This window comes from Quercus robur, chromosome 11 (assembly GCF_932294415.1).
Source record: "Quercus robur chromosome 11, dhQueRobu3.1, whole genome shotgun sequence".
In the NCBI taxonomy this organism is placed as follows: Eukaryota; Viridiplantae; Streptophyta; class Magnoliopsida; order Fagales; family Fagaceae; genus Quercus; species Quercus robur.
The window spans coordinates 51,225,963-51,242,209 of NC_065544.1; the positions used below are offsets into that span (position 1 = coordinate 51,225,963).

Genomic DNA, 16,247 nt, shown 5'->3' on the forward strand with positions numbered 1-16,247 from the left:
ATTTCAATGTCCTTTCATCTTGCAGATTGATCCTATTTGTACTTGCAAAGATTGAATTCACTACTCTCTTGGTGCATTTTTATTTGCGCTCTTTTTTTTTTTAGGAGGATTTGGGCTCAAATCAACTTTGCTTCTTGTAGAATATAGAATTAAACTGTGATAGTATAATGTTCTTATATATAGTCCAATTTTGCAAAGTCCCCCTACCCCCAAAGATGAGGGTAATTGGATCATATAGATTATCACATGGATTTACAGGGAATTTATCTTCACACGAATATTGATCCAATTCAATGAATGCGAAGTGTTAGAAATTGAAAATGTTTGTTGAATGCCAAAAATACTAAAACCGTGCTCTCTGGTACCATTGCATTTATGGTTTCCACCATGTTACTTGATGGATCCTTTACGTTTCAAAAGCAAACCAAGAAACTATGAATACTTGGATTGAAAATGTTGTGCATTAAGGATTAGCAAATTCCCACAATGAGTTCTATAGCTGAAATTTGGTTCCAATTTGGGTAATTTTTGTGCCTAATCCTCAGGCAACGAATGAATTCTACATTCCTACCAATTTGATTAACTCTTCGTGGGGACCAAGATACTCCATGGTGCCAATGTGCACCAATGGACTTCTTGCAATGTTCAACCAGAACCATGAAGGACTAATATTATTAAAATATAGACCATGTCTTCTAGAGTCCAAAGTGGAATTAATTGTCACATAATATTCATGAATTTTATTGCTGTAAAAGTTAAGGCTTTTGTTAACAAGTGTCATTGTGCTTCCGTTAAGGAAAAATTTATTGAGTCTCATTGTATTGGAAAGCAACAACTGCAAAAAAACAAATACTTCTTTAACTGACTCATGTGCGATTGCACTCAAAAACCAATATAATATGAGATTCTGAACCATCTATCTTCAACATTAGGGAATAGGGATAGAAAATTATTAGAGAATGCATCTCAAGTGAGGCTCATCTTAGAAGAAAGAAGTTTTTTGTCCCAACTAGATGGTGCCCAACTGGGATGAGCCCTAAGTGACTGACCTATACTTCTCTTTTAGACTAAGAATATATATATCTTCATGGAGTCATGGTTTGAATATAAGTTGAAATGTTAATTTGATTAGGAAATAACACCAAGGTGAATTTACATGCAGGACTAATAGCTAGAATGTACCAATTGGGAGACAACAATCCAATGATTAGGCATGGAATGTACCATAGAATAACGTGGGTCCTCTTGCAAGTCTAGCATGAGTTTTTTTATGGTAATTGGGCTTTAACATATGGCCTTGGAATGAAAATGGGTCACACAACCAAACAAGTTCAATTTGTAGCCCATCATTGAACATAAGTACATAACTCAACATTAATCAATAGTCTTGTGATCTATGTTACCACTCACTCAGTTGTCTTTATATATGTTTTACTAAGAAAATTCTATTTAAATCCCTATATCATATATTGTAAACGAAAAAATATATAATTTTAGCTTCATAATTCACAAGCCTAGCTTTCAAAAATCAAAAGCCAAGGAACCAAATTACAATATTCTAGAATTATGTATTCTTCAGGCCAAATATTTTTGTTCTTTAGTGTTTTCTTATTCTAGATTTTCCAATTTAATAATGGGTTGAGCTATGCTAAACAAGTTTTTGGCCACAATTGGCTGGACAACTATATTTCACTGAATGCAGGGCTGGTTCTTCTCAATGATTAATGGACCCGCTTATTTTGATTTTCCAAAATTAATAATTAATCAAATAATATTCCTTCTGATCAATTAGTTAATCAATAATATGGTGTCAGGAACAGAACGTTTCATATTGATTAATGATTATTTCTTTTTGTTATTGCCTGAATATATGCTTAGCTAAAAAAACTTATTCATTATTGGTCATGCATGTGCTAATACAATATATTTAATCGTGCAATAAATTTCATAATTGTTGAAGTGATAAGTTGTGATTAGTGTATAATAAAAACGATTTTAGTGATAGTATTTTGTGATGTGATATTGCACACTTGCACTAATTACAATCTACTACCTTAACCTTCACGAGTTGTAAAAAAATGTAGAATTTATTTTATCTATAATCTTATTGGTGTAAATAATCAAATACTAAGTATTTGCATTAATACAGTACTAGAAAAATGTTTTAACGGAAATGGCCAAACATATGACAATTTCTCTAAAGATCTTTAAGGGCTCTTTATTTTAAAGCTACAAACAATTTTAAAACGAACATTGAAATTTAGAGCTTTTTCCTTCAAAAAATATATTTAGAGCTTCTAAGGGAAAAAAAAATCTATAATTTACTATTTATAATTAATAAATGGGTGCAATTAATTTACATCCTTAATACATATATTAATCATCCATTGTAGGAAACTTTTTATGAGAAATTGAAAAAGCTATCAAAAAAGATAATCACTTTTCTACTTTCCCATAAAAAAATTTATAAAATAATTTACTAACACATGCCCTAAGGATATACTCTAATAAAACCCTTTATGAATCTACAATTCACTATTTATACTATATAAATCCATAACTTTAAAATTCTAACAAAATCATTATAATTCAAACTTTTGGATGTCCAATAACAATTGACTCTCTTAAAGTTTTAACTAAAATGAAATCTTTATAGTTTTGTCCAGAAGACTTCTTAACGATTTTATTTCAATCTAAACTTTAAAGCCGTTTAAATGTATTAGTTAAAAAGTTTTTGATATTAAATTGTAAGGGAGAATTGCACAAAAGGGTAAATTGTAATTGAAAATTTAGCAATTGAAAATTTACGCACTAAATTATGATATGACCAAAGGATAAGAGATAAAATTCTAATTTTCCTAAGTTAAAAACAGATTTTGCAAGCATGGCGACTGGATTAAGCAGGGAGAAAGATTGATTGATTGACAAGGAAAATGAACCTAATCGAGGCAAGTGATGGAATCAAAAATCAATGTCACTAGTGCTGGTATATAATATAAGCTTTAATTTTTTTTCTATATTATCTGGTAACTTCAATTGTACATACTAAATTTGTTTTCTTGTACCCCACTTGTGAGGGAATTTTGAATTTTCACATCCCACTTGATTTTGCTTCACTCATTGGCATAGTTCCACTAAGATAAATTCAAAGATTAGGGGACTTTTCAATCCCTTTCTCCCAAGAAATGTCCCATAGACATATTCCAATTCTTTTAGAACCAACCAAGAAGTTGGAAAGTGATTATTTGCAAATTGGCCTCCACAAAATAAAAATAAAAATAAAAATACAACTAAACCTTTTATTTTTTTTAAATGAGAGTTAGCTAAGCTACACTAGCTCTTTTAAATGAGAGTTAGCTAAGCTATACTAGCTCTCGGACAGGACTCTCAAATTAAGACTTAAAGTTAGTCTTTGTGAATGTCCACCAACAAAAGATTGTTGACAACGGAACTCAAACCTAAGCAAGTTAGATGAAGTACCCGAGCCTTACCAACTGAACCGCAACAAAAACTGTATTTGTAACTCGTAAAGGTACATACTACATGATGATGGGTATTTTTAATAGGGTGAAAGATATGCCAGTTTATGTTTTTGGACACACACAGATATTAACTTATCAGAAAACAAAACTAGTACTACTGCTACTGCCATGGGTGTACTTTAACCTCGATATGCTATTGCTGTATATGATCCTCCTCGTGTACAATGATGTTGCATTTTTAATATGCACAAAATTCTCACTGTGCCGCCCTGTGTTTCCTTTTGTAAAGACATTTAACTTAACCAAAGTTTTATTAACAATGCATATGCTCTATTATTGCCTGCATAAATGAATGAGTAACCCTCTCATTCAGAAATATAAAAGACAAAGTTGTTCTCATCATTTAACATTTTGGCTACATGAAAAGAATAACAAATAGTATTGTGATAACATTGAGGAAGTAGCTCACTTTAATAAAAAGGAAGTACATACCTTTTCTTTTTTTTTTCTTTTTTGTATTTTACCCAACTTTAAGATATCCTTTAATTGGATAAAATTATTTTGATAAGGAATAAATTAATATAATATGTTTATTTTCCTTCCTATGGAGAAACAGCCATAGCCCATAGATACTCAACTTTTTTTTTGTTAGTATCTTATCAAAATTCCAGCAGCACATTGAAATATTTTATTGGGTATGGATGCTTGGTGTTTTCATAAATAAATTTCTATTAAAAAAAAGTGTTCCTACCTAAAACATTGATAAAGTGAATAGATTAGTGGTGAAAACTTTATTTGTGCTTAATAACTTTAGTACTCATTAGTACTCATTGCTTTTAGGAAATGAATTCCCAATAAGTCTAAAAGGTAAAGGGATGCAGATGGTCACTTATTACGTGGGTTTGTAATATTTGTGTGTGAAATTAGACTTTAGTATTATGTAGTTGTGTGCTTAGTTTCATATTAAGTCTATGTAAAATAAATTCAAACTATATAATAATTACATAGAACCTTAATTACGACTATACATAAATATGGTTAACAATTTTCTAAAGGCAGTGATACTAAAATGAATATAACATTATGCGACTTGAAATTATTGTAGCATATTGTTTCGTTAGCTTGTAAATTTGGAATGAATTGTCTCAACGTACATAGGTCAGATTTGATGGGTTGAAGGAAATAATTTTAACCAATTCGCCATTAACGTACGGTTTGAAAATTTTCCGACCCACCAATCTCCAAAAACAATTGGTTAGTTGAAAATTTGAATAGTTTCGGTTTGGCGGTTTAGACAAGTTAGCTAGTGTTATATGTTATATACTAAACTCTAAAATTTATTTTTTTCATGTACAGATAAATCTTAGGAATTTGTATTTTCTCTAAATCCTATGAATCATTAAAGAAAATTGTAGGATGCGACCTACTTTCTTGTAGAACAAAAGTACACATGTCTTAAGTTATAAGTAATTTCTAACTTTTTCTTTAAGAAAAAATTATAATTATCATATTCATGACATTATATACTTGTGAATATAGTAGAAAGTGTCATAGAAAGATTAAATTTCATATGAAAAAAAAAATAAAAAGGGAGAGAGAGTGATGTGTTTAAGATAAACCTTATATAATTTCACAAGAGTTGCACATATTAGGCTCTATTTGGTAACGGTATTTAAACAACAAAAACAGTTGTTTAAATATCACAACATGTATTTTTATACATTTTTTTACCCACACGTATTTTCACAAAACTTAAACAATGTTATTAAAAATTTCTTACCAAACAAGCCATATATTGACAAATCAGGTCTTGGCCAACCTGTCACTAACTCAATCCAACCCATCACTTTAATATTGGCCAACTTGTTACCAAATTCAACTCTTCAAACTTATTTTTTTTATGTTTTTATTAGATGATAATTTTAAAAACTTAATTATTAAATTGTATATTTTTTTTATCATATCCTCAGTGCTTACGAATTTTTGAGAAGATTAAAATATCAAAACTAGTTGATGCATCTAGATACCGGTTAGAAGGCTTGGACGAATTAAACTAGTTGATGCATCTAGAGACCAGCATGAGACATGATAAGATAGTGCCTACGTGTAAAAATGAAAATTCAAGATCCGTTACTTTGATTTGATTTGATATGATTTTTACTTTTATAATAATGTCAGCAGTTTTCTCGGGAAACAAACTAGACTTGAAGGAAACTTTAGTGATGTGAAGGAAGGGATTAAAGTCAAGGTCATTTTCGTCCTAGGAAAACAAAAACAAAAAAAATGTATGTATTAAAAAACGTTTCCATCTCATGGAAGCATCATAATTATGCTTTTGTAGATTGTACATCACCCCTCAAGAATCTCTATCTCTCTTTGGATGGTCCCTCTCTTTTGTGAAATGTGTGGGACCCAAAGGGACCCATGTGGGTCCCATGTAGGGCCCATTTTCCTATTGGCTAACGTACACTTGGGGTATTTGGGGGGGGACCAACTTTAATCACAGCCACAAAAAAAATATGACCGTTGAGGCTTGGGCTGATCGAAAATTAAATAAGCCTACCGGTCATTCACGATTTTTCCCTCATCATCCTCCAACGGTTGGAATTTGAAAGAAGGGTCTGGAAACTCACCTAGTACAACTCATTTATGTTTGGTGAAAAGACAAATACCTAGTACAACTCATCTATGTATCATAGAGTTTTTAAAATCTCAAATTTTGAAAATTTGAAATTAGTGAATTGAGATTGGTCGGATCATTAATGTGAACAATTAAAAAAAAAATTGATACGAATACATGAATTTAAGAAAATTATTTTATTGATAAAATTATAAAATCATGTGATAATTATTATGCTTTATTTTAAATAAGACAATTTTTATTCAAATGGGTGTGGTTTTTCTCTAGTGCTTCCAGTGTACGGATTTGCTGCGATCATGACATATGTCCAAAAATAGACATATTTCATGATCGCAACAAGTCTAGTATTATAGGACATTGGATAGAAACCACGCTCTATTTAAATTGGTTTTAAAAAAAACTGTTCTAACATACCATGCAATTCTCAAGACTAATAAAGAGATAGGCTTCAGCAATAGCAAAACTGCAGAAGACTAGAGCAGGTTTGCAATCGATCAAGGAATCCATCGTGGCAAGAACATACTCTCATATTAAACCTTGAGTACTCCATTTTTGTACCTAAGATTTGGATTTCACATGTAATAGAACTAGCCTCTATAACTACTAGCTTCCCTGTTCACCATTGTAGACTAAATCCAAACTCTATATAAGCCAGGTAGCTTTATTTTGTACTAATCCCTAATGATCTATGCATGTTTATTTGGTATCTCAAAAAAAAAAAAAAAAATCATCCATATGGTTTTTTTTTTTTTTTTTTAAAGTAATCATCTAATGTAGTTTTAATCACATAATTTTTAATAAAATAATGTTCATTGTTTCAATGACTTATAGTAGAAGAGGTTTTTTCAACCCCTTTTTATGAATATAATTAATTTTTTAGAGCTAAGAAAATAAAGATCACAGTGAGAATTTTATTTGAAAATTATAAACTTTATTTTTATTCCCGTAGTTTTGACAAAGTAGACAATTTTGTAGGTAATAATAATTATGCATGCGTGTTATTTCAAGTTTTCAGATCAGATCAATTGTCAGACAAATATGTTCAAGCAGAAAAATTGTCACACAAATATGTATTTTACACCATCAATCAAGAACCATCCACCCTACCTCAAACAAAAAAGAGAAAGGACGTTGATGGTATCATTTTCTAATATTATCATCAAACAAATTATACTTAAATTTCAAGATTCCTACTTTAAATGGAAAAATCGTACCATGAAGTTGATTCTTAAACATCAAAACTTTAAACCAATAAAAATATAAAAGGAGAAAAAAATGCATCTCTTTAATGTACCATACTCTATTTTAATATAAATATAAATAAATACACCTTAGTTTTCTGAAAATAAAAAGGAAGCAACTAAGTGGTTTCAATTAGGTTCCCACAATTGAATAAGAAATTTGAGTTCAAATCCCACATACAGATATCTTAGTTTAATGATAATGAATAATTAGCATAAATTGAATATCTTTTTTTTTTTTTTTTTTTTGAGAAACTATTGAACATCTTTCTAAGTTTGAACAATTATCAATTTGGTCATGTAATTTTATTTTTTTTCATTTTGATCTTGTAAGTTCACATTTTTTTTCGTTGGTATAGTCAATTTGTCTATAATTTATGTTAACTATTAATAATAATTTTTTAAATACTTTAAAACTATTAAAATCTTTTTCTAATAAAATACAAAAATATAAAATTACACCCTTTTAAAGTAGCTCAATTGTCATTTTGGTCATATAAGTTTTATTTTTGTTATTTTGTGTTCAAATTCTTATCATTGATCATCATTATTCCTTCTTTAAGGACAAACATTTTAATGAAATTGAGAAATAACTAACTGTTTCAACAAAAACGAACTTATAAGATTAAAATAATAAAAATGAAACTTACCCACAAAGTTACGATTAGTCAATTTAAAAGGATGTAGATGTGTAAAAATTGCTTTTTTGCAAAGCTAAAAAAAATTAAAAAAAAAAAAAAAAACAATAATAGCAACTTTTTCTTTTGTCTCAAAAGGAAACATTTTTCATATGAAAAAAAGAAAGAAAAAACTGCAACTAAAAAAAGGACATTCCTATTTGGTTATGTGTTTTTTTGGGGGTGGTAGATTCATTTTCTAAACTCATTTTTTGGTTCTTAAATATTGTATTCATTTTCTCTATCCAATTCATGTCATGTTTGACATTATTTTTTGGTCTAGTTTTCCTTTTTTTTTTTTTCACTTTATATTTTTCTATTAAAATTTTAACACAATTGAGATAAATAGTGTTTTTTTGACGGAATAAGTCAATGTTAGTGGGATCCATAGATTTTGTTTTTTATAAAAATGCCTTTATATTCATTTTAAAAAAAAATGAAAACACCAAAAAATTGTATTTAATTTTTATATTCAAATCCTTTTTTTAATATTGAAAATAAAAACTAAATAATGATACAAAGCCAAACAAGTTTTTAAACAGTGAATCCTATGAAAAACTGAAAATAAATCCAGAAAAATAACATTTTTTGCTAAAACCAAATACGCCATTGTATAAATTGCACATAGGATAGGGGTGGTGGTGCTAATCAGAAAAGGTGGATGCTGACTTGGAGATGTTGCAGGTAATAATAATAATTAGGCATTAGTGGGACCCAACTGAGTGTGCCACAGCATCAACCGAGATACTTGCCAGCTGGATCCACGTGGACGTTGATTAGAAACATTTTGATCCAATCAATCATGATTAAGCAAACCACTCAGGTCGATCAGACTACCAATTTCAAAGAACGTTTAAACATGCCGGATCACCCTATCAACTCCCACTCACTCACTTGACTTTATAAAATGGCTCATGCTAACGGACACCCATTAATAATCTATTTTAAAAAAAATTTGATATTATTTTTATGAGGAATAAAAAAAGTTGTTAAATTATTAATTTTTTTTATTTCCTATTAAAATAGATTATTAACTAGTATTTTAAGGACACTCATTAATATTTTCTTTATAAAATTAGTATATGGGTCAGTGTACTCAAATTCCAATTTCAAGCCACACAAAAAAAATATTTTTATTTCTGATCTTCTTCTTTTTTATGGATTTTTTTTTTAATCTTTAGTATTGCTAATCATTTTTTTTATTATTATTTTTTTGCTTGAGAAAGTAGTATTACTAATCTTGCTTTACCTTTTTACTTCTTTTGGAGAATTTTTTTTTTAAAGCATTTTTGTTTTACCATTTTTATAGGGAAAAGTTCACGAATATCAAATATCTTAAGAATACTGATTTAAAAAATATTTTTTGAAAATTTTTATGAAAAAAGAAAAAAATTATTTTTTTATACAAATTTTTATATTTTTCATAAAAGTGGTATTGAATATTTTCTAAAATTGTCATTTTTTTATATTATATTTTACCAAATTTTAAGAGTACAATTAGAAGAACACAACATCATTTGTACCATATTAATCAATCATTTGCAACATGTGAGTTATTTAGTTATTTAGCGTGAGAATTTCAAAAAATAAATGTTAATATTCATTTGAATTTTCATTTTATTTTTATTTTTTTGGGAGTAAATGTTTTTTATAAATTTTAATCTATATTAAAATTTTCAATTCTGAAATCAATTTTCTTAACAAAAGTGAAGGTGTTTTATGGGTAATTATTGGATATTTTCGGAGTACCATAAATGTATACTCCCCACTCTCACATAATTGTGGGTTCTACTAATTAAATTCATGGTGAGACCCAAAATTCATATGAGATGAGAGAGTACACATTTATTGTACTCCTGGAGTATTCAATAATTTTCCGTGTGCAAATAGATATTTCTTTTAATCCCAACATGAAAAAGTAAATTAACCAATAATTACTCTAAATCTTCTCGTCTAAAAAAAATATTGTTCAATTGTGAGGAGACAAAATGTAAAAATAGTTTTTATTATATTGGGCAAAGAAATTAATGCAAATTGATTCAACTTGGTCACAAATTCAACTACATGATTTACTCATCAATAAAATTATGTAGTTCAAATTCATTAGAAAACTTTATGGTACAACAGTTAAATAATGACAATCAAAATCTTATGTACTAGTTTATTCTAAATTATTTTTTCTCATGTGAAAATTTTTGTTAAAAGAAGATGAGTAGTATTGAGTACACTGGTGAAAGTTGAAAAGTATGTGGGAATGGTTATGTTAAGTGATGTGAATGTAAAAGACAAACCAATCAATCAAGTGAATGAGAAAACACCATTCTCAATGCTCATGATCTGCACTGCATCATTTCACCATGCTTGAGAAATAGTGCCCTTTATCTATATAAAAAAAAAAAGAAAAAAAGAAAAAAAAAAAAAAAGAAGAAGAAGAAAGAAATAGTGCCCTTGTTGGATAAGGACAAAGCAAGCAAAGCGATCAATAAAAGCCAGACTAAAAGATACAAGAAAATAAAAAATTAAAAAAACTTTGGCATACCAACTATTAAACAATAAAAAGAAAGAATGTTTGGGGTTACTTTTTTCATTTTTTTGGTAACCATGGCCTTTCTTAAATTTTTTATTATTATTATTATTATTGAGAATCAACCATGGTCTTTCAGTTTTCCACTGACCAATGTACAGTTCAAATCCACTGTAATTATGTACAGGTTATCATTATTGATTCTTTAAACTAGTTGTTTGTAAGTACTAAGTACAACCAGTAGTATAAAGGAAATAAATTATTAGATAATTCCTTTTGTAAAAGTAATTGTAAGTATAGTTGACTCAATATTCCAAATAAACATAAATAATTCACTCAAAATGATTTCTTAAATTAAATGTTATATTATTGTACTAGCTTGGTGTTGATATATAATACATCATTGAGATTGTGACACCATATCCATGACTTAGAAAGAGGGATATGAGAAATTGAAAACAAAAATATAATAAAATTGGAGCACACTAAGAATTATTGGTAGGATATCTATTCCAAATAGATTATGAGATTACTCCAGAAAAAAATATGATGATGGCTTATAAGAGAGTCATTCATAATGATGAGTTGTCTATCAAATTATTTGCAATATTTAAATAGTTGTATTTTAAATGAATGGTCACAACCCTTTTTAGTTTAATGAGCACATCCAAACATGCTCTTAAAGCCTTATCTTCTCAATTAATGTTCATTTTAAAATGTTATGCCATTATTTCTTTGAATGAAAATGCTTGCTCACATCAACACCTCCCCCCATAAGATAAAGAGGCCTCAAAAATCAATAATAGTTACAACTTACAAGAAATTTTATACTAACCATTCTCATATGTGACTTCTAGTTAGTTTAATTGGTAAATTTGTTGTCATCGAATAATAGATCTGAGATTTAATTCTAAGCCTACATCGAAAACTCAATTAGTGTCTTAATCTGATGATAGCAATTATCAGGTGCGAATATCATAAATTGAAACTATCTATAAAAAATTATTCTCATATATACTTGGTATAGACATCCCATTTTGTTCCCCAAACTTACACTTGGAGCCAAGGAGGAAGAAGTTATAAGTTAGAACTATAAATGAGTCGCTTTTAAGGCATTTGAAGGGAACATAATGAGTTCCATTCATATTTTGCCGTCTTCGTTATGAACAAACAAACCCCACTAGCACATGCTAGCAAGCAAGGTTTTTTTTTTTTTTTTTTTTAATTACCAAAAAATACTTGCTTATCTTTTTCTCCTAAAAAAAAAGAAAAAAAAATTCTACATACGTATGGTCCCATTACAAAAGGGATATTAAAAAAAGGTGGCTGCCCTAAAAGAGAAGGCAGGAAAAAAGTGAAAAAAGACAAGAAATAACCGTTGGGTAAAGCGTGGCTTTTGTTTTGGATGCCAGGCTGACGCATGAGGCTGTAGACCCATCCAACCCATCCAACCCACATCAGAGATGATTAGCCCTCACATGGTCTCGCTGTGCCACTTTGTCCCACTCTCTCTCTCTCTCGTACATCACAGTTTCTTGCATGTAATACAATGAATATGCAGTGTGTATTCAAGTATATAAAAAAAAAAAAAGAATACAGTGTGTACATTCACTAATTAAATTTAAATATAAAATTTTAATTATTCTTAAAAATGATGCATATTATTTTTGTTTTGTTCTCAATATAATTGTATTTGTGAATTTTAATTAGGTACCTAATGTCGAACTACCTAATTCTGTCTCAATCATAATATATAATCCATTATGGTTTAGGTTTCTTAATTGATTCTCAAAAAAAGTTTCTTAATTAGATTCAATTACATGATTGTATTGACTAATATATATATATATATATATATAAAAGGTTAAGTTCAAGTTAAATTTGGTATAATTCCATTTAATATTTTTTAATTGAATGCAAATTTTAATAAATTAACTGTTGGATTATATTATTTTCGAGCATTCTTCACGCTTGCAAAATTTCAAGATGATTAAATATCAATAGTCATGTCATCAATCAATTATTTAAATTCAATTTTTTGTAATTTAATCTTAACTAGCATTTTATAAATTGCAAAATTGGTTACTGATTTAACTTTAGGCAAGTATGCATGTGCCGTTTTATTTCTAAAAAAATAATTAGATAGTTATATTAAGAGATTTGTAACTCAAAAGCCTTCTTTCTTTTTCTTTTTTTTTTTTTTTTTTTTGAGTATAGTTAGAGTTTAAATCCTATTCCCTCTTATTATTAACAACAAAAATTAGGTGAGCATTTAAAAAAAAAAAGAGTATACATATTAGAGTGACTTTGAATTTAATAATTTCTTCAAGAGAAAGATAATTTTTTTTTTCTTTTTCTTTTTCTTGGGAATAATAGGATAACACTTTTTTTTTTTTTTTTTTTATCTACCAATAACACCTCATGATTGACTTTTAATCCAAGAACGGTTGTCACCCAAATTTTTTTTTTTTTAAAAAAAAAAAATCTTAATCCCTCTCTTTCATATTTCCAAAAACATATGTTTTTAATAAACCACATTTTATTCCAAAAATACCCTTGGCTTATCCATAAAATGCACCATTTCCCTACCTTTCTCTCCACTATTTAAAAACACTGATCACTTCTCTCAGCTCACAAACAAAGTTCTTGAGAGACACACAGACACACACACAGAGAGTTTTCTTACAGAGGAACAAAAAAAAAAAAAGACTGTTGGTTTTTTGGTAGGGTGTGAAAGATGTCAAAGGAAGTTAGTGAAGAGGGGCAAGGCCGCAAGGACTACGTGGACCCACCACCGGCACCACTCATCGACTATGCAGAGATCAAGCTATGGTCTTTTTACAGAGCTCTCATAGCTGAGTTCGTAGCCACCCTCCTCTTCCTCTACATCACAGTAGCCACTGTTATTGGGTACAAGAAAACTGCAGATCCCTGTGGTGGTGTTGGTCTCTTGGGTATTGCATGGGCCTTTGGTGGCATGATCTTCATCCTTGTCTACTGCACTGCTGGAATCTCTGGTATAAACACTAAAAACCCCCCAAAGAACCAATTTTTATAGCTACCCTTTTGTTTTTTTTTTACTTGTTTTGCTCTATTTTATTGAAGGGTTTTGTATTTCTTTGTGTTGTAACCCTATTTTATAGCTGCACTTGGAAAAGATTCGATTTTTATAGCTAGCTACCCTTTTGTTGTTTTACACGGGTTTTGCATCTACACTTGAAAAAGAACCAATTTTTATAGCTACCCTTTTGTTGATTTTACTCTTTGGGGTAATTTCGCTGATGGGTTTTTTGTTTTGTTGATGTTTTATGTAGGTGGCCATATCAACCCGGCTGTGACGTTTGGGCTTTTCTTGGCTCGCAAGGTGTCCCTCATTAGGGCTGTGTCTTACATGATTGCACAGTGCTTGGGAGCTATCTGTGGTGTTGGGTTGGTTAAGGCTTTCATGAAGTCCTTCTACGACGCTAATGGTGGTGGTGCTAACCTTGTGGCTTCTGGTTACAACAAGGGCACAGCTTTGGGTGCTGAGATCATTGGCACCTTTGTACTTGTCTACACTGTTTTCTCAGCCACTGATCCAAAGAGAAGCGCACGCGACTCACACGTGCCTGTATGTAACTCTTTTTCTTTTATAAATACATGCTTAAATTTGTGGTTACTAATGTTTTTGGGTTAAAAAGTTGATAACTTTGTACTGACAATATGTTTATGTGTTTGTGACTTGTGTAGGTTTTGGCTCCACTTCCTATTGGGTTTGCTGTGTTCATGGTACACTTGGCCACCATCCCCATCACTGGTACTGGTATTAACCCAGCTAGGAGTTTTGGGGCTGCTGTGATCTACAACAACGAAAAAGTTTGGGATGAGCATGTATAACTTTTACATTTTCCATACATCATGTCAAGCACACACATACACAAGTGTTAATTTGCTAGCATGACTATGAATTTTGTGGTGGTGACACATAATTTTGAGTAGCTAGTAACAAATAATTAATGGATCTTTTTTTGCAATTTGCAGTGGATCTTCTGGGTTGGTCCATTTGTTGGAGCACTAGCAGCAGCAGCTTATCACCAGTACATATTGAGAGCAGCTGCAATTAAAGCTTTGGGATCCTTCCGTAGCAACCCCACCAACTAGAGAGAGAAAACAAAACCCATCTTGAAAGAAAAGAAAAAAAGATGTTTAATTATGTTCTCATTTCTCTTTTCCTCTTCCCCACTCTATTTGTTTCTTTGTGTGTAATGAGAGGATGTGGATGATGATGACTTTTTCTTGTTAAATTGTTAATTTCTTTTTTTAACTTTAATCTTTTTGTTGGTAGCTTTGGATCTGTATTATTGTTCATGATTAGTGATGGTGTTGCTTCTTTTTAAATCTGTGTACTACTACTCTCTCTCTCTCTCTCTCTCTCTCTCTCTATAATCTTCTTAATAGTCTCCATAATCTTCTTCATTAGTGTCTTTATTCAATAATTGTCAGACAGGACAAGGGAATTGAAAACGAATTTTGGCCGTTATCTTTGTCTCTGTAGGCCAGTATTTTATTGAATAGCAAAACGGTGCACATGGTTAATTTACTTCAACTTCCTTTAACTGGACACGCATGGTAGTAGTCATTTTATGATTTGGATTGAAGCTAGATCCGTGTAGGCAAGGTTCATCAAGCAACCCAAATGGATTGCATGCCTAGTCATTTTGTTTGGTGCAATGGACCCAGTTGGGAACTGTTTGATAGGCATACTGTAGCATAGCATTGCATAGCTGCCTAGTTAACTTACTTTGGTGTTTTGCAATATGGACACGGTTGGAACTGTTTGATAGGGTTTTAGCTAGCATAGCTTCTAGCTACCACCGTGCTAGTCATTTTGGTGTTTTGCAATGGATCCAGTTGGAACTGTTTGGTGTTTTACATTGCAACTACTGCGAGGCAAAGGTTCATGGACTCAATTGTCAGCAGTGATTAATAAAAGTGACTTTGGCTTTGGTTGAATTCATGTAAAAAAAAATGATATTTTTTTTAACGTAAATGTTTCAATTAAACTGACTACATTTTTAAAAATACGACCAAGCAAACCTTAAGAAAATTAAGAAAAAATATGGTAAAGGTCAAAAAAAGTTTATCAGAACTTTGCTTTTAGACTTTATCATAGCTAGCTTTTATGGATCATTTTATTCATATTCGTGACTAGATTAAACTTGATAGATAAAAATTTTAAAAAAAAAGTTATGCTAATGAGTGGGAGACATTGGTTAACACTACTTTTATGAAAAATAAAATAAATTATAAAAATATTAATTTTTTTCTTTTTTTATAATTTTTTAAATAAATTATTAACCAATACTATAAAAATATATTGTTGTATAAAAAAAAAATCTCAAACTTTTAGGATCAAATAAAAAAAAAAAACCAAAATAAAATAGTTTTTTACCTAGACGGCCAAAGATTCCCCTGTTTTTTTTAACCTAGAGGGGGATAAGATTCCCCATAGTAGTAAATGCCACGTATTCTTCCAAGAGACCACCTTGGAAAGTGTTGAGAGGATCAAAGATGCCCGCCCAAATGGGTCCAGTAAAAATGAGTCTCAGACCTGAGCCAAAGACTGCAAATACCAGGCTTTCTCTCTCTCTCTGGAAAGGTCCCTTTGACATTCTGGCATCACAAGGTGATGTTCACTTTTGG

General features: G+C 30.1%; 1 protein-coding gene across 1 annotated transcript; it reads left to right on the forward strand.

Moving 5' to 3' along the window:
- Window positions 1-13,163: 13,163 nt before the first annotated feature.
- LOC126707133 (probable aquaporin PIP2-8) lies at window positions 13,164-14,942 on the forward strand. Its single transcript, XM_050406734.1, has 4 exons — window positions 13,164-13,582; window positions 13,880-14,175; window positions 14,295-14,435; window positions 14,586-14,942. The coding sequence occupies exons 1-4, from the start codon at window positions 13,303-13,305 to the stop codon at window positions 14,703-14,705; spliced, it is 837 nt and encodes a 278-aa protein (XP_050262691.1). The 5' UTR covers window positions 13,164-13,302; the 3' UTR covers window positions 14,706-14,942.
- Window positions 14,943-16,247: the final 1,305 nt, after the last annotated feature.

What these genes read in the sequence shown, in the direction of transcription:
- LOC126707133 (XM_050406734.1), top strand. Translation starts at nt 13,303, where the DNA reads ATGTCAAAGGAAGTTAGTGAAGAGGGGCAAGGCCGCAAGGACTACGTG. An exon ending in CTGCACTGCTGGAATCTCTG is followed by an intron (nt 13,583 to 13,879) that starts GTATAAACACTA and finishes TGTTTTATGTAG; the next exon opens with GTGGCCATATCAACCCGGCT. An exon ending in CACGCGACTCACACGTGCCT is followed by an intron (nt 14,176 to 14,294) that starts GTATGTAACTCT and finishes TGACTTGTGTAG; the next exon opens with GTTTTGGCTCCACTTCCTAT.